Source organism: Miniopterus natalensis, chromosome 10 (genome assembly GCF_054644295.1).
Source record: "Miniopterus natalensis isolate mMinNat1 chromosome 10, mMinNat1.hap1, whole genome shotgun sequence".
Lineage (NCBI taxonomy): Eukaryota > Metazoa > Chordata > Mammalia > Chiroptera > Miniopteridae > Miniopterus > Miniopterus natalensis.
In genome coordinates this window covers 44,476,188-44,500,135 of record NC_142090.1, presented here as the reverse complement: position 1 = coordinate 44,500,135, position 23,948 = coordinate 44,476,188, and the positions used below count along the sequence as shown (strand labels likewise).

The following is a 23,948-nucleotide window of genomic DNA, read 5'->3' as shown; positions in this document are numbered from 1 at the left end:
GAGTACTTTAAATAAATGAGAATAAAATTTGTTTTGAAAGCTGTAAGGAAAAGGAAAAAAACAAAACAAAAACCTGTTTTCAAACCTTAATACCAAAATGGTTTCCCAAAAAAACAAAGTCTTGCTCTGAGAGGGCATGTTTTGACCATCAAAGGACAAAGAATAATCTGGCTAGCAGTAGCTTCTTTGAATTGATGATATGATTTTATTTGAAAGGACTGCCTCAACTTCAGTGGAACAGGTGAGAGAAAGGAGTTACCAGAGAGCTTTACTTCTCAGCGATCACCGAAAAGATAAAGATATTGGTAAGTGAACTTGTTCCTTTACCAAAAAGTGGAGTCAGCTAATCACTCTGCACCCTTGTTCTTTGCAGTTCTAATGTTCTCTTTGGGTCTGCTTCTGCTTCATCTCTAGGGGGAGAATCACCATGTGTCCCATGTTCACCGAGTCATGTTCAGTCTTCACCTTCATCTCATTCAAATCACATTCCCCAGTTGCAACCCAAGGGCCCAGTCCCTTCATTCAGTGAACTTATGGAAGGTCAGTAAGCAGATGACCTGTCATACCTTTTTGAATGAGAAAGGAGAGAGCCTTTATAAAAAGCTTGAATAGTAGAGTGTGCATTGCTTTGTAGTGTTAGTAAAAGGCAATATATATCATGGAATTTTGCACTTACTATATGTTTCTTCTGCTTTACAGATCCTGATCCTGAAAATCTAGAACCCATGACTACAAATGAATGTCCATCCCCAGATACTTCTCAAAATGCTTGTAAAAGCCCTTCAAAAATGAGCAAGGTAATAACATTGATCTTTGAACATGGTCATTCAGAGAAGTGGATGGTAATGTGGACACAGACTTTTCTGCATCAAATACCAGTTTGTGATTTCTGGACACTTTGACCAACCTTTCTTATGCGCTAAATGCACTTCAATAGCTCAGCTTACATTTTTTCCAAGCATTCCACCCCTAATTCTGATCATCTAATGTGGCAGTAACTTTGGAAACTAAAGATAAGGAATCTAAGATTGACTTCCTTTTTCTTTGTCCTTAAAGAACATCATATATATTGTAGTGTTGTGTACTTGGATCATTTATATGAGTAATGTAAGAGGTGTTACAACCAGAGCAGTTTTGAGGAAGCAACTTTGTTTACCCAAACCAATTTATCATTAGGTTGGATGTAGAGATTGCAGTCATGGAATTGAAACTTGCTAAGTGTTTAGGGTTATTAGAGTTCTTTCAGAGTAGGGATCAAAAACAGGTTTCATTGCTTAGGAGGGGGGGAAAAGCAGATTAAAGATCATTATTTCCTTAACTTGTCTTCAATAAAAATTCAGGGAATTCAGTTTAAGGTTATTATCAGAATTCCTTGAACCACCATGCCTCTATAATTGACTCCTCAAACCAATCTTATTCCCTACCCCTTTTTAAAATTAATATTTAAATAACATTAAATACAATATAACAAGCCTCAATATAAATATATAAAATGTTTCTTAAATTTATAGTTTATATGATTTTTCTTTTCATAGCCTAGTTCACCAGGACCTGTAATTCCTGTTCAGCCACATGGGAAAATACTCACAAAACCAGATTCCCAGTGGGAAGCAACAAGTATTGTGTCAGAAGCTGAGAATGGTGTTCACCTGAAAACAGAACTCCAACAAAAACAGCTATTAAATAACACCCAAGCACTTTCAAAGAATCCTCCTCAGCCACTCGTTCGTAATTCGTCTGAGCAACTTCCACAAAAGCTGCCTTCTGCACCAGTGAAGTTGCACTGTCCTCCATCACCTCACATAGAAAATCCTCCAAAGTCATCGACGCCTCACACGCCTGTCCAGCATGGTTATCTTTCACCAAAGCCTCCTTCACAGCAGCTAGGATCTCCTTACAGGCCTCACCATTCACAGTCACCTCAAGTTGGAACACCTCAGCGAGAGCCTCAGAGAAACTTTTATCCAGCAGCACAGAATCTTCAGGCCAATACTCAGCAGGCAACTTCTGGAACGTTATTTACACAGACACCCTCAGGACAATCTTCAGCAACATACAGTCAGTTTAACCAACAAAGTCTGAACAGCGCAGCACCACCCCCTCCACCACCTCCGCCTCCTTCTTCATCTTATTATCAAAACCAGCAGCCCTCTGCAAACTTTCAAAATTATAATCAGCTTAAAGGTAGTCTTTCCCAACAAACTGTGTTTACATCAGGACCAAATCAAGCACTTCCTGGCGCCACAAGCCAACAAACAGTTCCAGGACACCACGTTACTCCAGGGCATTTTTTGCCTTCTCAGAACCCTACTATTCACCATCCAACTTCTGCTACTGTCGTTCCACCCCCTCCTCCACCACCACCTGCTCCAGGACCACACCTTGTACAACAGCCGAGTTCCCATCAGCAGCACTCTGTGGCACATGTAGTAGGGCCTGTTCACGCTGTCACCCCTGGGTCGCATATTCATGCTCAAACAGCTGGACACCATTTGCCACCACCCCCTCCACCTCCTGGTCCTGCCCCTCATCACCATCCACCACCCCATCCTTCTACAGGACTACAAAGTCTACAAGCACAACACCAGCATGTTGTAAATTCAGCACCCCCACCACCACCACCACCTCCACCTTCCAGTGCTTTGGCTTCTGGGCATCACACCACATCAGCTCAAGCCTTACACCATCCACCTCATCAAGGACCTCCACTTTTTCCTTCAAGTGCTCATCCAGCTGTACCACCGTATCCCTCGCAAGCTACACATCACACCACTCTGGGACCGGGAGCCCAACACCAGCCTTCTGGAACAGGGCCACATTGTCCATTACCAGTCGCAGGTCCTCATCTCCAGCCCCAAGGACCAAACAGTATTCCAACACCTGCTTCAGGGTTCTGTCCTCATCCTGGCTCTGTGGCTCTGCCACATGGGGTTCAAGGACCTCAGCAGGCATCTCCAGTGCCTGGACAGATTCCAATTCACAGAGCACAGGTGCCACCAACATTTCAGAACAATTACCATGGTTCAGGGTGGCATTAAAATGGACTCCCAAAACATTTTTTAAAATGTTCTGTAAGATAAACTGTATATTTCATATGTACCTATTAAGGTACTTTTTAAAGCTTGTACATGAAACTTTGTATTAAAGAAAAACAAACAAAAAAACCAGTGCTCTTTCATTGTATCGTTCCCATTTTTGCTTTTTAAAAATGTGCTATTAAGCCAGTATTAGGTATCTTTATTTGTAAGTGAACATTCCAGCTGTTTTCTGGCAGTAGAACTGATGCTACATGATCTTTAAATTTTATTGTTGCAGTTAAATTCATTTAGTGAATGTTTTCTGTATTATTTTATACATATGCATTAAGTACAGAGCTAAGCAATGGCACTATGAGGATTTTCATTTTTTTCCTGTCAGCAGTTCTGTGAGTGCATCTTAGATATAAAAAAATGCAATACAGATTTTTATAGTTTGGTGTGGACATGGCTCATTTTGTTTCATTGGTTATTTGCAAGCAAAATGTAATTTAATGTATAGATGATTTTTAATGTCTCCTGACAAACTGTAAATACTGCATTTCTTTTGCATATAAAATTGCTTACAGCTTTTCTCATTTGATATATAGCATTGTACATATTACAAGTCTTTGCAAAACTGTGTGATCTTTGTGAAAGTAGTACAGTATATGGCCTTTAATTTCTTTTTTATTTTAAATATACTGTCACATTGAAGCACTGGTTGGGCATTTTAATTCATGTTAATAAATCACAATTATGTCCATTTTACCAAATTGTCCTGTACAACTTCTGAGATTGGGGTCTGTTTAAGCAAGTGCTTTTAAAAAGAATTTTTTTTTTAATATAGTTTATATAAGGAGCCTCCCATTTTCTTTAGCAATTACTACCTCAGGTGGACTGTCGCAACCATCAAGACACAGTGAGTGTTCCTGTAATGCTCTGCTTGTTACTGTTCAGGAGCAGGAGCCATAGGAAACTTGGTTATATAAATGCTCTGTACACTACTTATATCTGACCTCACACAGACTAAACCCATTGCACAGTTACAGATTGTAATTTACAACTATTTGACAATGTGGAGTATTTGTCTAAACACACAGGAACATCTAATTTGTACATTTTAAAACAAGACTAAAATGTCCTGTTGATTAATCAAAATTGTTTGAAAACCTTAAATTAACATTTACTGTCTCGCTATGGAATTTTAAAAATTTGTTTTGGGTGTACACAACTAAAGGAAAAAGGCATATTCTTAGATCTCTCAAGTGAAATGAAAATGGCCTCATGAGTAAACACTTTACTGCTGAAATATAAAATGCTAGTTATTTTGGAAAAATAAAAAATTCTTATACTTTTGTCCTCTACTTCTCAGGAGGATTAATTAAGTACAACCAATAGTAATGACACTATTTGTCAACACTTTTCCATCATTAACATAATTTGGCACAGTATAAAATTCTGTGTATTCGAGAAAAACATAAACAGACTAAAATGACTAAGATTTGGCAGTACTGTAAGTCATGTTTTACACTTTTAATTTCCATTTCCTTTTGAAAATTAGCTAATAATAGTACATTAACACAGCTGCGTTTAGAGATCAATCCTAATCAGCTTCAAGTTTTAAAAGAACTTAGGTCAACTTTACCATCCTTGCCTTTATGAACAAAATTCTACTTTACCAAAAGAAATAGTTGTCCAAGAAGAAATGGCTTTACATTATCCATCCGGATAGTTTCAAACACTAGAACACAAAGTTAACTAAGCATAGTGAAATACCAATATTCATCTCTTCAAAGGATTTTTAATTCCTCATAGATTGCCTACTAAATAAATAATGCATACAGAATCATTTCTTTTAACTGCAGAATCTTATATAATTATTTGACTCCATAATGAAGAATACATACACTCTCAAATACTGTCCTTTACCAAAATTTCGTTCAGTTAAAAAAACTAATGGAAGAAAAAAGTGGAATTTAAGAATTAATTTCAACTGTAGATAAAAACTGAGCTCTCTACCCCAGCAGAAACCAGTAGAAACAGTAGTTATGTTAACTAGTTATATATGATGCAGGTATAGGAAGAAGCAAAGTTAGTAAATTAGTTTTCACCTTAAAAAATGTATGTTTTGAAGCTCTTATATCGACCTTTTCTCTGCCTTTGGGAAGTTCTAATTTCCAGACAGCCAGCTTCTGAATCTGCTATAATCACATACGTGATCCACTGCTTGTCATTTTTCCATGAAGACTTTACATGGACTAGAGAAAAAGATAGAACATTCAACTAAAATCATTGAGCTGGCTGTAGTGTTTTGCATAACCAGCAGTTCTTTAGCTTATATGCCACCAAGGATCTGCTAAAAACCACACTGTACCTAATACAAATGTATATTCCTTACAGAACAATTGTTTTTTAAATCCTCACCTAAGGATATGTTTCTACTTGATTTGAGAAAGAGAGAAACATCTATCGGTTACCTCCCGTGTGCACCCGACCGGGGATTGCACCCACAACCTAAGTAAGTGTCCTGACCAGGAATCGAACCCGCAACCTTTTGGTGTATGGCATGATGCTCCAACCAACTAAGCTGCCAGGGCAAGAAAATTCTTTTTTACATTATAAACTAATTAGGCTATTTTATCATAAGGAACAAATCCTTAAAAATTCATAATCTAGTTAATTTTCTAACAACCAAAACTGCATTAGATAAATTTCATTCAAGTGTGCTATAGCCCTGGTAAAAATTCTTATGGCTCCTACAGAAATGATGGATAGCATCACTGGTCTATAGCCACCATCTGTCATAGAACCTACATGGTAACCGATAGCCTCATCAGAAAAACTCAGAAGCACATTTCATAAATGAATGGTATGTTCCACCTCACAGTGATATGTAATATAATGCTCATGCCAAACAGGATTATGTGTATTGTTCCCTCATAGTGAATACTGTTGAAAAAAATCTGCAATGCTCAAAGTATAGGTAATGTTTTCCATAAAACATAAATGAAAAAGGATCACTGAAATTCTACGTATTAAATCTATACTATAGCATCTTCTCTAAATCCATATTCTATACCCTTACAAAACAATGAATGATTTCCTTGTATAAAGCCTTAATTCATGTTATGGAAGAACTACATTTCCTGCAACAGGAATGATGACATTCCCTTGAGTTTTGGATACTACACTCAAAGGATAGCAAATGTTTGTTGATTCTATTGATTCAAATATAGGCCAATGATCAAGGCAATGTCTGGAAAAAAAACCCCAAAAACACTTTAATTTTTAAAACAACTGCAAGCACCTCAAACAATGGGTTATTGTTACAACACTTGTTCTCTTTTCACAATCTAGTTATTGCAAAGGCATACGGATGAATGTTAATAGACAAAGTCAAGGAAAAGGAGGCACCTTAATGTAAAATTAAAAAAAAAAAAACACCTGGCATTCAATCCAATGACTTCTAAAAGAGGCTAAATATCCTCTATATATTACATTCTAAAATTGTATTGCCTACTATGGTTTGTGTCCTGGATTCTACAATTTTAAGGAAATGCATAAACAAAATTGTGTGCAACCTGCAAAGGGAAAATCATTTTCTCAACTTCAATGCACAGAAAAACAATAAAAAAGCTAGTAAAATTTGTTGTAGTCACATAAAAATGCCCATGGAATGAACACGATCACTGTTACCTCTGAGTTGTTAGTATACTGTCCATTGCACTGCAAACTGTATATACCGTACCTTGGTTCTAGACAAACACAAGCAAGATTTTCCAAAAATATATTTTTTCATTTCACACACTGAATATCTTTCTCTTGTCCAGTTTAATCTGTGTAGACTTTAACTTACAGTGTTTGGAGGAGGCAACACCACATGGTACAGGGCCATCACATTTTTAAAGGGAAACTGCTGTTTTTCCTTAAAAGTACTTTTAAAATACACAAAAATAGGAAGGGGAATGCTAAACTATAATATGTACTTTAGAATGGGAAGTATGTTTTTCTTTCTCTAAGTGCCATATTGGGAATGACATAACCCAGAGCCACTTTGTTTAAGTTCCAAAGAAGAAGTATTATTATTATAGAATGAAGTTTGTACAACTCCCTGGAGCTAAGTCCACTACATGCAACTTAGGCTACAAAGCACTCAAGACTTGGTAGCTTTTCTGAAATTGGAGTTCCCATCCTATATTTAATGGAAATTAACATTTACAGGGTGCATTTACATACACTATAATACAGGAATGATGTCCCTTTGCCAGAAGATAAAATTGTACATTTCCTTGCTATTTCTTGGTTCCAACTTGATAATTTCTTAAGATTGTAAATTATATAGTATTCGGCTAAAATATTTCTTCATAAATAGTTACAAAACCTGCCAAAACACAAGGGGGAAAGTATTTTTCGTTCAAAAAAACTGACATTTGAATGTCACACAACACAAGAAACAATGCTTAGAGACATGTTATTGTTTCCAGAAGAAAGTGTGTCAGTAAACTACTAAGCTGAAGACAAAAGACTACCCTTCCCCAGGATCACAGTGCACAAAAGCAAAATGTCAAACAACAGTACCTCAAAGCAAAATAAAGGTCTGAGGATGAAGCCAGCTCACTTGTAATCCTGTTAAAAGAATGCGAGTCACCGTTTAGGTCCAATGTACTGGAAAACATTTGCTAGCTCAGAATGCTATATTTGTAGAATCTGCTAAGAATTCAACCAAGGATGCCGAAGGCATTCGCCAGCTGAGGCTCGTTTTTCTGGAACCATTTCTAACATCGGAATCAGGAAATCTGTAAACTGTGCAGCATCTTCATGGGGCCACCCATACTTTTCCACAAGTACATCAAAGAGACTCCAGGGCTTCAGCTTGGTGATGTGCCGCAGTTCTCCTACAGGGAAAAACAGGCACTGTCAAGAAAGCTCCAAATTTGCATTTCCCATTGTTGGTCCAGGCAGGTTCTTTTCAACGAAGCAGGTACTTACCTGCTCAACACTATGCAACAACAAAGAAGGCCAGCTTTTCTCTTCAAGAATAATTAAACGTATACGTGAGTGTGTCATATTTCAAGTAAGCTTGGCAAATACAAACAAGCATTAATTTAACGGGGACTAGTTCACGCACATCAATTCTAGGTTTCTTTAAATAAGGAGAACCTGCTGAGTGCACCCAGGACGTTTTAATTTGCAGAATTAATGGAAGCACTCCCACTCCAACTTGGTATTTTTTTGCAACTTGCAAATTTGCTTAGAAAAAGCTTTAAAATACACACTATTTAAACTCCTTGGACCACTATTTTGCATGTTACCACACAAAGAAAAAGGAATCTTTTCCTCTCGAACAGCGCTATTGGAGAGAACTTCCTGATGGTGGAGATACACTTCATCTATACTGCCCAATAGGGTAGATGCTAGCTGTATGCGGTTTCTAAGTACTTGAAATGTGGCTAAGGAATTAAAGTTTTAATTCATTTAAATGTAAATAGCCACAAGTAGCTAGTGCTACTATACTAGACAGCACGCAGCTCTAGATGCCAACCTGAATCAAATACCATTCATTTCTATATATTTGTTGTAAAATCTAAGATATCAAGGCATCAATTTATAAACCTTGAAGTTACTCTAAACTGCGCTGGCTGCAGTATAGATACAAGTAGCCCTGACTGACACAACAGAATGACTAACAAGCTAGTAAATGGTCTATAACTATAAAAGCCTTTTTAATAATAAGTTATTCTTAAGCCAAACTGCCCTAGGATAACTTCCATTATGAATAACTTGTTTTCTCTACCTGTTAGAAATTTTCACAGGACACCCCACCCTTGCCCTTGGAGAGGCCTCCATGGGTGCCCCTCAGTGTCATGGGTGCAGCTCCCACAGAGAAGCTGCACTCCATCCCTCACACCCTCTCAGACCCAGAGCAAGCCAGAGTCCTGCATCTGGCTTGGAGAGGAGGCTTGCAAGCGCCCAATGGGCACACCTCATGCAAGGCCAATTTCTCCCCTTTTGCTTATCACGGTTTAACCAACACGGTGAATTTTCTCATGATATGCATTAATAGACACCAGTTCTGTGCTTACAGGTCTTCTTAGGAGGCTTCATCTGTTCCACCCACTTATTCAACTCAATTTAGAAACATACTCTTCCTCTTTCCTTAATCATAAAGAAAATAAAAGAACATCACAGAAAATTACTAACACAAAAGGAAAAATGACCTGTAATCCCACCCCACAGGGACTTTTTCTTTTGGCCTATATGCTTTCAATGTACATTCTTACAAACTGCTATATCTACAGAATTGTAATCATGATGTGCACAGAACTGTGAATTAAAAAATCTTTACAGACTATTTCTTTTTAAAGAGGTTGGTGTAAAAACTAAGCTCTGGCACCAGTGTGAGGACTGCAGATGGAGTTAAGCATGGCTTCCCGCTGCAGGTCAGGTTTATTTTTACAAGGGAAGAGGACCTGCCATCTTAGGGGAGGCTAAGGACCTGCCTTCCTTAAACTGTAGAAGAAAACAAAGTGTTCATGAGAACAGAGTCTGAACAATCACCGAACATCCCCTTTAACCCAGAAATTCCAGTTTTAGGAATCCAGCCTAAGGAAATAAACCCTGGAACATACTCCCATCCTCAGAAAGGCTCACTGCAAAATTATTTATACTGCAATATTTCAAATGCTCAGTAATATGAGAATGGCAGTTAAAAACAAACCAATCACACCATGGTACACCCATTTGATGAATATTTAATACTACTTAATAACATGGGGTAATTATATGGTAAATATTTGGTAGCAAAAGAACAGATGTGAAAACTATGTTCTACATATGACCACAAGAGTGATCTTCAAAGTGCCCATAAGGATACAAAGCGGGTGCCCCCCCCACACCAGCTTCATTATAAGGTTGTTTCTCTTTCTGTATTTTCTACAATGCAGCGCTACTGAATTTATAATGGCTGTTGATCTCACCCAAGCAAGGGAAAGCACTCAAAAAGCTCACACGTAACATGCTAAAACAAGCTCTCTGGGAAGGGGAGAGAGCTCTATTTCCATTTATCTATTCTGACTTGGAATAAATATCTTCCAGGTTTGGGAATGAATGCTACTACCAAGCAGCACTATCTGCCCAGAACAACAAAGACATAGAGCCTTGAGGATGCCAGTTTTTATTCTAAAATCCATCAAGAGGCATGCAAGTATGTGCAACCTTCGAAGATAGGGTTTACCCCAAATTTGACTTAAAGTGTGCATAACAGTGATGAAAACAATTCAGTGCTGAAAGACTATAAAAAACTATTTATTCAGCCCTAACTAGCATCACTATAAACTGGTAAAAATATTCCCAAACAGCCTATAATATCTAACATACTTTAACCAAGTAAATCGCACACAAAAAACTGTATTTGTAAACATGCTATCTATAACAGGACAATATGCAAAATAATCCTAAACACCAACAAGTATTGAATAATAATAACATTGCAATAAAACAGAATACAGAATTGCCTCTAAACAGAAAATGTGGATTATGTAGATAGGTGGGAAAAATACATGATGCAAAAACCCTATGACTATATGTCCACATTCTTACATTTAACTCAATGATAAGAAATGCTGTCTTATAACTAGTTGATAAAGGTTACTTAAAAACAAATCCTAAGCTCCCAAACTTGTATATCTACTGCTAGTAGAAATGCCAAGTACAGGCTCATCTGAGGAGTCAGGGACTCGAGTCCATATACCAGATACAGCCCTCCATATAACACACAAGAAACAGCCACCTGCACTACCAGCACTTATTATAAAAAGTAAAATAAGAGAAGTGGCTCCCCTCACAAGTTAAAAGAATTTTTTGCCTTGAAAAGTTTTTCTCTTAGGAAAATATATCATGTTTTGCTAAAACATATTTTGCAAATAACTAGGCACTTACACTGTGACAGTCTTCGCTTTTTAAACCATGCCCAGCCTTTCTCCCTTCCTCAGCATCAGCTCTCACACATAAGCGTGCAAACAAGAGACCAGTGAAGCTACTTACTAGATGGGTGCCCTGCCGCCAGTGCTACACTCAGCAGCCCAGGCCTGCCGGCCACTCTGGGGGAGAATCAGCTTGACAGGGCCACAGAAAAAAGACGGGCAACAAGCCCTTGGGAGAGCTCCTTCTGTGGAGTAAAGGCTTTGGGACTGCGACTGTATCTGCCAGTCCCAGGTTGTTAGATTACTTTTTAAGGAAAAAAGTTAAGTACTTCCATTATATATCTCTTAATTATTAAGTGAAATATATTATTCTGTCCATAAAAGAATATTATTCCAGAATTAAACATACAAATACAGGAGGTTTTGCACCACACAATGAAACTATGAAGGCAAGTCCTGGTCCTGTATTTCAGTGAATACTGGTGACCAGGAAAAAAGGACATACATGAAATGCACTATATTTCAACAGCACACAGAAAGGAAGCCTATCGAGTGCTTCATTAGTCCAGAGAAAGACACGAAGCACAAGAAATCTGAAATATTCCTACAAAGTGCCTGCAGGTGAGACACCTGAGTTCAAAGTCTGTTAAACCCTCTCCCTCTCACACAAATTAACAAAATGGATCACACACCTAAGTGTAAGACCTAAACAAAATTTTCAGGAGAAAACATTAAATCCTTGTGTCCCTGAAGTAGGCAGGTTCTTAGATGTGGAATCAAAAGCACAAGTAACAAAAGAAAAAGCAGAAAACTGGACTTCATGAAAAGGAAAACCTCTGTATTTCAACTATCACATACGCGCATTCCTATGTCCATACAAACACCTGTGCATTAATGTTCATAGAAACATTCGTAACAGCCAAAAAGTGAACCAACCCGAGCGTCCATCAACGGATGGAGAAACCAAACACGGCGCATCCACACATACAAGAAGTGAGCCACAGGCAGTCCATGAAAGAAGCCACACGAAAGCCCACATACTGGGCGATTCCATTTATGTGGAATGTCCAGAACACAAACTCAAAAAGGAAAGCAGATTAGTGGTTGCTGGTGCTAAGGGGGAGAAGACCAAGTGAGTGTGAATGGGCACAGGTTGTCTTTCTGAGATGATGAAAATGTTCTGAAATTAGACAGTGGTGGCAGCTGTACAACTCTGTGACTATACTAAAAACCACTGAATTGTACACTTTAAAGGGTGAATTGTACAATACATAGATTGTATCTCAATAAAGCTAGTTATAAAAAGCTGGTACAACGTATACAATAAAATAACTTCAAAAGTATTCCAATGTGTGTTAATGCACATAGTAAAAATAAGCATTTCACTAATTAGTAAATCACAATAAATGAGGAATAAATGGGATGAAGTATAATACAATTTACTTGAACCTATTATAGCAACAGTTTCTTTTTTGCATCATATGCTCAATTTCAAAATTAAATGATTAAAATAGTAACTCAAACCTATGCTCAGCTGTGGCTGTGGTTTGTTATTTTCCTTTACCCGGAGTTCTGTGTCACTACAGTTTGTCTCCAGGGCACAGCATCATCACTGTCACATCCTCTGTCCTCCACAACGGCTCTAGCTGGGGCGGGGGAGGCTTTATCATGCAGCCTCCAAATGGGGACCTAAGTGAGAGGGAAAGAGGGTGCTACTAGTAATTATGCCAGGACAACAGGTGGGGTGTCACTAAGACTGTCCCAGGCAAAGTGGAACATACTGTCACCGAGCTTCTAGTTCACACAAGCTTCCATCCAAAACAAAGACTGGATACAGGTTAATTTTTTAAACTTTATAACTAAATACTGACTTAGTCCTGGCTGGTGTGGCTCAGTGGTTGGAGCGTTGACCCGTGCACCAGAGGGTTGCAGATTTGACTCCCAAAGGCACATGCCTGGGTTGCAGGTTTGTTCCCCAGGGTGGTGCTGGTCAGGGTACACATGGGAGGCAACTAATTAATGTGTCTCTCTCACATCGATGTTTCTTTCTTTCTACCCCTCTCTCTCCCTCCCTCCCTCCCTTCCACTCTAACTAAAAGCAATGGAAAAATATCCTTGGGTGAGGATTTAAAAAAATAACATACTGACTTAAATTACTCTTCACCTGGCACTGCCTAATCCAGGTTCTGGGGATCGAGCAGTAAGCCAGACAGACAAAGCCCTGCTCTCACAGAGCTCTGCTACCGAGAGAAGAGCTTGCCAGTGAGAAGAAAAATCAGACTTTTTATAACTTAGAATTAATGTTTAAGAAGAAACTGGCCCTGGTTGGGTAGCTCAGTTGAAGTATCATTCCATACATCAAAAGGTTGTGGGTTCGCCCAGCCAGCGTGGCTCAGCAGAGGATCATCAACCTATGATCCAGGAGGTCATGGTTTGATTCCTGGTCAGGGCACATGCCAGGTTGCGCACTTGATCCCCAGTAGGGGACGTGCAGGAGGCAGCCGATCAATGACTTTCTCGTCATTGATGATTCTAGCTCTCTCTCTCTCTCCCTCTCCTTTCTCTAAAATCAATAAAATATTTAAAAAAAAAAAAAGGTTGCGGGTTCAATTCCCATTCAGGGAGTGTACAGAAGGCAACTGATCAATGTTTCTCTCTCTCTCTAAAATCATATAACAACATATCCTTGGGTGAGGATTAAAAAAAGAAGAAACTATAAAGTAGTTTAAAAGTTTCAAGACTCGCTAGTACAAGAAAAATGGTCTAGTTATTTCCCCAGAGTCAAGTTCATGCTAAGATCAGTCTGAAGCTGACCCTTCCCAGCAGCCCATCTGGGCATCAGGTACCTACAGGATAGAGTATGAATGATAAGTGAGAAGATGTCATGTAGCTGCATTTGATTTTTGGCTTTAACGCGCAGACCTGACTCTTGCTCCCTAGCCTCTCGGTGGGGTGAAGTCCACTTCACGAGCAGGAAAACCTGCTGTTCATTCCCTCTAGAACACTGGCTGCTTTCCAATGTGACATAAGCACATTAATGGTTTTAAATTCTGATTTTCTTGTTATTGGTTTTGACACAAAGATATTTTAGAAAAAAAATTTAAACCAATACACTTAAGTTCTCATTTTTTCCAAAACGTGTACTTCATACCCGCTGCTTAGGAAGGCATGCCCTAACACCTTTCATGCAACATATCAAGCATTTCATCCTGAAATCCATATCATGACAGGCCCTCATTCATCATATTATCATTCTGTAACACTTGTAAAAACCTTAAATCCCTTCTAATTTTCACAGTTATTACAAATAAACAATAATCAGGAAAGAACTTAATTTAAGTCTCAATTTCCAGTCATTTTAGGGGATTTCTTGCCTAGTCATAAATTCTCCCTTACATCCAAAGGAAGTACATGGAACAGACTGACAGCTGACGGGGGAGCGGGGAGGGAGACTGGATGAAAGAAGGTGAAGAGATTAGCCAAAGAACATATATGCATAACCGATGGACAAAGACAACAGTGTGGTGATGGCCGGAGGGGAGGGGAGGGGAGGGGAGGGGAGGGGAGGGGAGGGGAGGGGAGGGGAGGGGAGGGGAGGGGAGGGGAGGGGAGGGGAGGGGAGGGGAGGGGAGGGGGCAGGGGAAGTTTTTTTTAAAAAGGCTCTAGTTAACACAGTAACACCCAACCAAAATGTTTCTGTCTATCTCTACCAAGAATGCTAAGTGCATTTCAACTCTGCAGGTCGCCTTTAAACAAGCGACCCAAAAAGAACTGTGCATGCAAGTCCTAAAGCATCTGATGTGACAACAGAACAGCAAAGTTCTGTGTAAGGACTTTACATTTGTCAGGGAAGGGCACAGACCATGAGCTGTCCCAGGTGCAAGGATGCTGGTGGAAAGGCCAACCTGAAGCCAGCTTCCAGCATGAAGGGCCACAGGACAGGGAGCTCTGAGCTGAAACCAACCACCATTCGACATCAGCTCACTATGCATCACTCATCAACCTGCCCTTTGAAGATAGCCCTGCCAAATGGGGTGAGGAGAGGCTACAGGCCCACAGGTGCTCTGGGCTGGAGTTCAGCAAGTGCTGTTCAGGCCCTCAGCGAAGCCTACCAAGCAGGAGCACCTCAAGGCAGCTGCTACCCACAGCAGAGGTGACCTCAGGCTCCTTGAGAGGCTCCTACCTATAACGTGGGCCTGTGTGAGTCTGCATGTATGGAAGGGAACTTTCTATCTTGCTCCTGTGACCCAGACTTGCAGACCAGATTCTCAGAACCAAAATTAATACCAGTTGTCTGAAGAACAGTTCTCCCTAACAATTTTTTTTCCTCTGATAAGCCTTAAAAAGGTGCTAAGAAAACAACTGCATCTAGTTACATATATCACAGGCTGCCCACTGGACTGTCCCAGGAAAACTCAGAGTTGTGGTCAATGTGCTCAGAGGAGTGGAGCAGATAAACACCATCTTTGCATGGTTAGTTCTCGGGTCCCTTGTATATTTAACAGGGAAATAAAACCTACAGGATAAAATAAGGACTGGTGAGCTGAACATCACCCAAGTGTATAATAAAGGATTACTACTCTACAAGAATCCCTTACTTCACAAGAAAATAAAAAGTCAAGTTGGTGCTCTAAGTCTGGTTAATGCAGGGAAGAAAGAATATCTGGGACTTTCGGGAATTTCTATAAACTTCATGTCCTGACCACACCAATTTTAAAAGTTCTTTAACAGTGTTTCAACAACAAAATATTACGCTGAAAAAACATGAATTAAGAGGGCCAACTATACTCACACAAAAGAATATGGTACGGGGGAAGAGGTCTTTAAAAATAAATCCCCTGGGGTTTTTGGATGCTTTTTAAAATTGATCACTAAGGGGACTACACAGGGTGAAGAAACAGCTGTTCAAGGTCATGACAAGGGAAGATCAACATGAACAACAATATTAAAATAAAATCACTTATAATACAGTGTGAGGTATTACAATGGGAGAACAGGATCTCACTTGGCAGAATGTGAGGCTCACTGAATTTCACAGCCCCACACCCACTACATAAATAGCTCAGACAGATTAAAGAGGATGCCCATGGATGTTGATTAAGTCTAGTCTCTAGGCTGCGCTGCTCCAATGCAGAAACTCTCTGGTTCCATGAACAACATGGAAAATATAAAAGTAAGTTTAGCTGGTTTCTAAAATTCTATTAACTCCTTTTTATAAATGCTTTAATATGAAGATTGGTACTTAGAGTAGGAGAGAAGAGGTGTGGAGGAGAAAAAGGATTTTAGGAAGGTTCTCTTACAAATTCTTATTCCACAGGTATCAGATGGTTCACTCATGTTTATTTCTTGGGAGCTTTCTTCGGCAGAATTCCCCAGTTGTAAAAGTCCAGATTTTTCTCCACTGCCCAAATGCAAAAGCATAATTTCTCCTTTTTGGAGAGGATTATGCTGAAATTAGTGCTGCATAAGTACCGTTCGTTACCTTTTCTGGTGAAAAACTCCTTGGAATATTTCCCCAACATAGCGTATTTTCGAGGGACTTTCCCCAGCAGTTCAATGATCAATGCTATGTGATCTGCATTGGGAAACATTGCCAGCAAAACAGAAACACACGACAGTTTAATCAGTACGCTGCATGCAGTACTGCCACCACCTGCGCAGACAGAAACAGAGTGCACCCTGGATAATCAGAAGCACCAGCTCTGCCGGTGGCCGGACACAGGCACCGGAGGTCCAGGGCACCTCGGAGGAGCTGATGCACAGGGTGACCGCAGCACTGGGCCACATGCAGTCTTCCCTCTCAACTTTTAAATCAGCACCGGAATTCTGCGGGGTTGCTTTTTAAATTTAGGAGAAATGCCTTTGTCACCATTATGCTGCAACCAGTAGCTACTATTTCGTTTCTGTCTGCATCGAGGCGCTTTTCAAAAAGAAGAGGTACTACCTCTGCGATTGAAGAATTCCCGAGAGTATTTTCCAGATAGAGCAAAGTGCCTTGGGATACTGCCTAGCAGCTCTATGATGTGGGCTATATGGTCTATGGAGGAGAGAAAAAAGGATATGGGAATGGGAGGGGCAAAGGGAAGGAGGGGATAAAAGAAGAGGGGAAAAATTGAAATTAGTAAAAACTCAGAAATAGATTCAAATCAACAATGTTTGCAGCACATCCATGCAGAGGCTTCTGAGACTGGCAGGCATCAAGTACCATCTGGAGCATTAACGGTGACTGATGCCAGCTCATCCCAGGCCACCCCAGCATCGCAAGCAAATTAACATGGAGATGACCAGGTTTACAGATGGATTTCAAGTCAGAATGCCCTGGTTTTCAACTCAGCTCCCAAAAAGGAGAGAAAAATGAGCAGCAGCTCAGTGGACAAAAGGACCACAAGAGGCCTCAGGTCTGTATCACTTATCCTCTCCTGGCCAGCTGGGCTTGGGGCCTGTGGGCAGCAGGAGGGAGGGATCTCCGGTGCCACCCTTTCCATGAGGCTCAAAAAAAAAGCATCTAAATTTGTTGTTTGAAAACCAATACATAGCTCTATTTCAGTACAAAAATACACCATTCTCCAGAATTTTGGGACCCCAGGGAGCCCCAGACTAAGGTGCCCAGCAGGCAGCAATACTCACCTTCATCTCTGGAATAGTCCTCTCCAGAATGCGGTTCAAACAAATAGTCTCCTGTCGCCAGCTCAAATGCCTAGGACACAACACATGACAGACTTAAGTACTTCAGAGACTGGCCCCAAGTCACCAAGTTTTCCTCCTTGTACAAGATTTACATTTTATAAGGATATGAATCAAACCAAAGAGCCTCCTAAAAGGTCTCAACACCAAATTTTTTCTCCCTTCCAAAAAGTTCAAAAGAGCTCCAGAAATAGTTTTACATCTCCTCTAGTGGAAGATGAAAGGGCTCTGCACTCTCATTTCACAAGAAGCAAACAGACATGTCTGTGTATCCGCAAGCAGCTGTGCGGAGGCCTGGCTCAATCCAGGCCCCAGGTGTGTCTGATTCCAGAGCCTGCCCTCAACCAGCAGGCTAGCCTGGCCCCTGGATAGCGGATGCTGTGGTTTCTTAAAGCAAAGACCTTTCATGTCTTAGTAACCAAGGGGGCTATTTTCAACATCTCATTACCATTCATTTCTGACACAACCAAAGGAACACCTAGAGCCTAAGAAGCCCCTCTTGCTCTGTCCCCCAGGGCCAGGAGGAACCCAATCACTGTGTAGCCTCTCCCAAGGAGGGCAAGGAGAGCTGGCTGCCTGGGTGACCACTGTCTCTGCCCAGCACCCCAATGGGGGGCAGGGAAGCACTTGTTCCCATTTCCACCACGTAGTCTGCTTCCCTTGTTCGCACAAACACACAAAACCTCAGGGCTATGAGTTTAATTTGGTAGCAATATATAAAGACTGCAACTACTATTGCTCTGCTGATCAAATATCATGCTTTAAAAACAAAACAGAATAAGCTAAATCCCATTTTTGGTCTTCACCATACTAACTTCTATTCTGTATTAGATTGTGCTGCTCTGAAAAGTGCTTATTGATGCCTGTAGATCTATGCCTACGGCACTGCTCCCACCCTCTCAAGGCGCTGTTCTCCCCACTCTGGCCCTTGATGAGCTGCCACTGCACTGAGCCATCTTCTGTTAATGACCACACACTGCAGGGAAGGCGCACAGGGAGACTCCTCTGCCTGAGACGGGGGCACCTCTCCTAGCACTCTAAACAAATCGCAGGTTGGCTCACTCAGCCCAAGACCACTACTTCATGAACTTGGGGTTCCTGCCTGAACCAGACCTGGGTTTGAGCGTAACCTGGACATGTCAAGCCTCAGCACAGAGTAAGGTGTTGCCCCAGCGCTGCAGTGCCTGAGAATGGGGCCTCTCTCCTCTCCACCCAATAAACAATAAAGACACTGGGCAAATCCAGGTCTGAGCACAAAACCTCACATTGGCTACAAGTCCAAGAGGAACAACTGGATTTCATGCTGAATGGCCTTCCTCGAGGAATGAGAGGCTTCCTCTCCTAGGACACAATCAATTCAATACCTTAAAGGCCAAGAGGGAAAGGTGAAACCCTAATGGGGAAAGACCCAAGAAGCTGCACGATGGAAGCTCAGAGTGCTGGCTGCTCTTTACCCTCCCTTGGGTCCTCACTCACTCTTCTAATTAACTTTCAAAAATATTTCAGTCTAGCTGTATATAGTTCGTACAGCCTAACACTAAGATATGCCAGCTGAGTGTTCTTTGAAAAATGACTGTTTTGATCAGCACCCACATATTTCCAAGGAAACCCTTAAGTCAAAGGGGCCTATCAATGGAATGGTTTAAAAGAGAAAAGGAAGAGTGGCAAGATTTTCCTGACAAATAGGACACACACAACAGGGCACACACACGGCCATGAAAATATCGGCCGCTATACTTTGCAACTTCCCTTTCCGTGGGCAGCTATGAAACCAGGAAAGACTACCACCTTCAGCTCATCAACTTCCTTCCACTGTAACCTTCATAATTACTATTTATTTTCAATAACTGGGAACTTTGGATTCTTCTCCCCGTACTTGGCCTAATGCCCTCAGAGGGCCTTCCCTTGGACCAACCTCTGTTCTCAGATTCTGGGGATATCTCTTTCCTGAAATGCCCTCTCATGCCAATGTGCCCCATTCTGAATACATAAGGACACCTGTTAGTTCCGCAATGTGACCAGTGCTAAAAAAGTTTGATGAAATCTATCAGATGGGCTTTCCTGTTTCTATAGCACGGACTCAAGCTCATCATGGAGTCCATAAAAAGGTACCTATTCAGGGACTCTGACACACATGCAGAGGAGCTAAAGCCTCAACCCACACAGAATTATCAGGTCATATACACTTATACCTGGAAAGGCCCCAAAGCTCAAGAAAAGGAAAAGAGATTCAACACCTGATATATCCCAGCTACTGTGCCTCACTGTGTTGTCCTTTTCCGGGTAAGAGCTCTGCTCTGACAACACCAAAGGCACACATTAGCAGGCATGGGTGCCCCCACCACAGGAGCGCCATCACCATTTGCAGTCTCTGTAAGGCTTGGTGCCACTTACAACACTCAGAGGACTCTGGGCTTCACCTCCAAGAACAATCTGGAGCTTTTAGTATAGCTTGGAATTATGAATTTAATACACTGATTTTTAAACTCAAAAAAAAAAGGGTAGGGATGTGGAAACACTGCCTCATCTTTAGCAGCTTTAGTTAGAACAAAAGGGACCTTCAGGGATAAGGGGTAGGGGTGGAGAATGAAGGCTTGACCCTCCCAGAAATATCACCCTTTTGACAAAATTTTTAAAATCCTCATAAATAGCCCTAGAAATACTGAGGGAGCTTATGTTTAATTTTGTGGAAAGGTGGGGTGGGGTGGGGGAGGAGAGTTGCTGGAAGGAGACTAAATGAATGTTTTTCCTTAGGGGTTACTAAGGGTTATGCCACTATTGGCAGCAACAGCAGGAGTCAGCACACAAGAAGATCGTGTAGAGGGACAGATTCTTATCTAACTGTGCTGACACCACCACCGTTATTCACTACATCTGTGATCTTGTCCTATTTTTCTGGTTATATTACTAAAATTTAACACCCAAAATTAGAAGCACAGGATATCAGAGTTGAAAAAGCTCTCAGAGTCTAATTCAGGGCAGCCCTAACTTGGCCCCTTCTGTGTTGCTGGGGACAAGTAAGGCTTGACCTCACCACATTCTGAAATGGAACATTCTCCCCCACAGCTCCAAATGTTCCAAGTGCTCCCTTTCTACTGACCCAACCACAGCTTCCCGCAGCCTCCAGCTCTGGCCCAGGTGCCCTTTGGAGTCACACAGAGACATCTAATTCCTCTCCACAGCAGTCTCTAACTTCAAAGGAACTACCAAATTTCCATCAATTCTTTTAACCATTCTTTTCCATACCCAGTTACAGCAAGACCTTAGGTTTTTGATACTTACTGAAAAACTTGATTTTTAAAGTTATCTGGAATTATCCATCAGAGCAACATGGGGACAGAAAGGGACAGTGTTTCAGTTCTGTTTGACCATATCTATTGCCTCAGATCATGCTAACCTGAAATATCTACTTTTTTCATATCATTTTAGCACTATTAACAATACTTTTACTGTAGGATCAGAGGACAAACAATCTAACACACTCAATTGTTACATTAATCTTTGAATAACAGTAAATTTAACTGTTCAGAATTTTTGTGTCATGAGAAAAGTGCCTACCTTTACACACATGCCCTTGCATTTAAATATCAGAGGAGAATTTGGGGGGGGAAATGTAAGATAAGGAAAGCATGAAACACCACCCCAATCAACACACACACACACCCTTTCCAACACAGGACTACAAAGTATAGCCTACGAAGAGGAAGGTGCTGAACTGGCCAAAAAAGAAAATGACACTGGCTCACGATGAAGGACCATTCATGTTTATCAACTCACACGTAAGGAGTAAGTGAGAAAAAGATGCACTGGTGGGGCCTGGGAAGGGTTTAGACATAACTAAACTTGTGATGCACAAAACTGGCAGTGGAAACAGATAGGACATGTGGGTGGAAGCAGAGGCATCCTGAGGCCCTGAGGAAAACATCACCGTGTCCTCCTCAGGAAGATCTGGTCAGAGGAGCATTTGCAGTTACTGGTATCTCCAAAGTGGCTGGACAGCCCAGAGCAAGAAGCCAGGACATTCTCTAGATTTTACTTTATAAAAGAAGAGAGATGAAACACTGGTGGATGGGCAGGCCTTTCCTCTCCAGTAAGGAGATAAGGTTTGTCAGAGTTCACTGCAAAGGACTACAGCCTTTCAGCCTCAGACAGTCATCCCTTAAGACACGGAGTGAGTGATGAAGCTTCGTACAACCTGCAAGCTCTCAGTAACCAAAAGAATTACTTGAAGTTATTTTGCCACCACAGCAGAGGATCAGATTCTCAGGGTCGTGGGCTGCACAGGGCCTTGAGAAGACACAGACTCTGAGAAGACCAAACCATGCTCATCCAATCCCAAGACATGCCCAAAAGTTCTTCCAATTCTTGTGTTTTTTTAATCCTCAACCGGGGAATTTTTTTCCCATTGCTTTTCACAGACTGGAAGGGGGGAAAGAGAGGGAGAGAGACAGACAGACAGACAGAGACAAATCAACTGGTTGCCTCCCGCACGTGCCCTAACCGGGACCAAGGATGGAGCCTGCAACTGAGGTACATGTCATGTCCTTGACCAGAATCGAACCTGGGACCTTTCAGTCCACAGACCGAAGCTCTAACTGGCCAGGGCGAGTTCTTCCAATTCTTAAGATACTCAAGGCAACAATCTTCCCCTCACGCAGCCCATGATGGACAACCTTCAGTCAGAACACTTCAGACATGCATGACCAGATTCTGCCCATCACGAGCATTCCAATGATGAGCCTTTACATGGAAGGAAATGGCCATGGCTGTTCTTACCATACATGCCGTACTCCAGATGTCAGCAGGTGTACTGTAACCTGCTCCTATTAAAACCTCTATGGATCTATACTGTCGTGTCTGGATATCTTCTGTGAAGTGTTTATGCTGAAAAAGAACAGACTGAATTACTAGAGAGGTCACATTAAAAAAGAAAACAAAGTGTCTTCTAACACATGATCATGACCAAAATGTTTTAGAAAGAAAATCCTACTTACCACCCAACAAGCATTTCCGAGGTCAGCAATTTTAACTCTAATTTTATCCGCATTCCGTGGATCCAGGGGATTCACCAGTAAGTCTGCGGCCCGGGTTTTTGCTGGCATGAGCAAACAGCGGAACAGTTAGTATGTGGGGTAAGTGGTTGGCACATGTGTATACAATGTTTGCCAGGCACAGAGCCTCCTTTTCCAGAATAGTGATGGGATGACCATTTAGGCCTGGAATCCTATAAGTTGAACTCGAGAATTTAAAATTTGTGGTCTGCATCTCTGGAAAATATTTCACAAAAGGGAATAAACTAGGCTTCCCAGAGACCCCACGGACACTGCCTTGCCCTTTCTTTTTTGTCTCCGGTTCCTTGTTCCTCAGGTCAGCCCTGCTCTGCTCCCTTCTGTATGTTTCTGGCTGCTCTTTATATTAGAGCCCATTCATTCACTAGTGGACCACATCTAGCTTGCCTGTGCATTGTTACACAGAATGTGATAGCACTAAGCGTGCCGTCCTGGGCGGTCAAGTCTTCCTTGAGTAACATCAGTTCATCTGTACCCACACAGCTCCCAACCCTGACCTCAAGGGTTAGATGATGGTTGATTAACAAATACAGACTAAAGGCTGGGACCCACCAATCCTGGTTTAGCTTTGAAAAGGAATATTCCAGAAGAAAGACTTCCTGAGATGACCTGGTCCATAAGGGCAAACCTCTGAGGTGCTTCATGACGGTCTTGTCAAATAATCGGGCCACTGTCAACCCCAGGTGACCCTGAGAGAACCTCAACAGCAAGCATAGGGCCAAGGCTTCTCAGGGCTCCTGGGACAAGAAGAGCTTCTCAGACAAGTCCAGACCATGCCTTCATCAAGCTCAGTTAACCAGGGGGCAAGTGACAAAGAAAAATAACTTAGTGAGGCCCAGACAGAAAATCCTGAAGTCCAATCAGCATCTTCATCAAACCTCAAACCTACAAGCTTGGATTTCTGGAAAGGATAAGATACAACCATAGCTTTTATTTTAGAATTCTGAAGTGGTATTTACAGACTAAAGAGAAAAGTGTGTTCCATGCAGAACATTAAACTCCCTTTGTTCATACAAAGCTGGCCACTGCTAAACGAACCAAACCTCCTTTTGTGTCTGTGCTGGGAAGCAAGAGTGCTGAAGGGGGCTCTGACGCCTCGGCACCCAGTAAGCAAAGCCAGGCTGTGCTCACTGTTAGGAGGGCAATGAGTAGGCGAGGCGCCCACCACCTAGAGCACAGACAGCTCCCCAGGAGGGGCCAGAGGGTGCGGAGAGACCTCTGGTTAATATTTAAACCCTCAAGTCCCATTCCTCAGA

The 23,948-nt window shown here is 41.4% G+C and overlaps 2 protein-coding genes across 8 annotated transcripts in view; one reads left to right on the top strand and one right to left on the bottom strand.

Annotated features, from left to right (window-relative positions):
- The window catches only part of KMT2E (lysine methyltransferase 2E (inactive)), an 83,707-nt gene extending 79,917 nt beyond the window's left edge, over positions 1–3,790 (top strand). For all 4 annotated transcript variants that reach the window (XM_016219554.2, XM_016219552.2, XM_016219550.2 and 1 more), the window contains 4 exons: positions 217–305; positions 415–540; positions 700–797; positions 1,536–3,790. In XM_016219554.2, the coding sequence (XP_016075040.1) occupies positions 217–305; positions 415–540; positions 700–797; positions 1,536–3,038 (1,816 nt within the window). In that variant the 3' untranslated portion in view covers positions 3,039–3,790. The remainder of the gene's footprint in view (positions 1–216; positions 306–414; positions 541–699; positions 798–1,535) is intronic.
- A 745-nt stretch (positions 3,791–4,535) lies between these two features.
- SRPK2 (SRSF protein kinase 2) overlaps positions 4,536–23,948 on the bottom strand; it is a 226,076-nt gene continuing 206,663 nt past the window's right edge. For 3 of the 4 annotated variants that reach the window (XM_087821102.1, XM_087821103.1, XM_016219555.2), the window contains 5 exons: positions 22,618–22,718; positions 22,400–22,507; positions 17,567–17,636; positions 16,884–16,976; positions 4,536–7,912 (listed from right to left, as the gene is read on the bottom strand). In XM_087821102.1, coding sequence (XP_087677228.1) covers positions 7,728–7,912; positions 16,884–16,976; positions 17,567–17,636; positions 22,400–22,507; positions 22,618–22,718 — 557 coding nt within the window. In that variant the 3' untranslated portion in view covers positions 4,536–7,727. Of the gene's footprint in view, positions 7,913–16,421; positions 16,515–16,883; positions 16,977–17,566; positions 17,637–22,399; positions 22,508–22,617; positions 22,719–23,948 lie in introns of all 4 variants that reach the window. The other variant, XM_087821104.1, reaches the window with a different exon arrangement.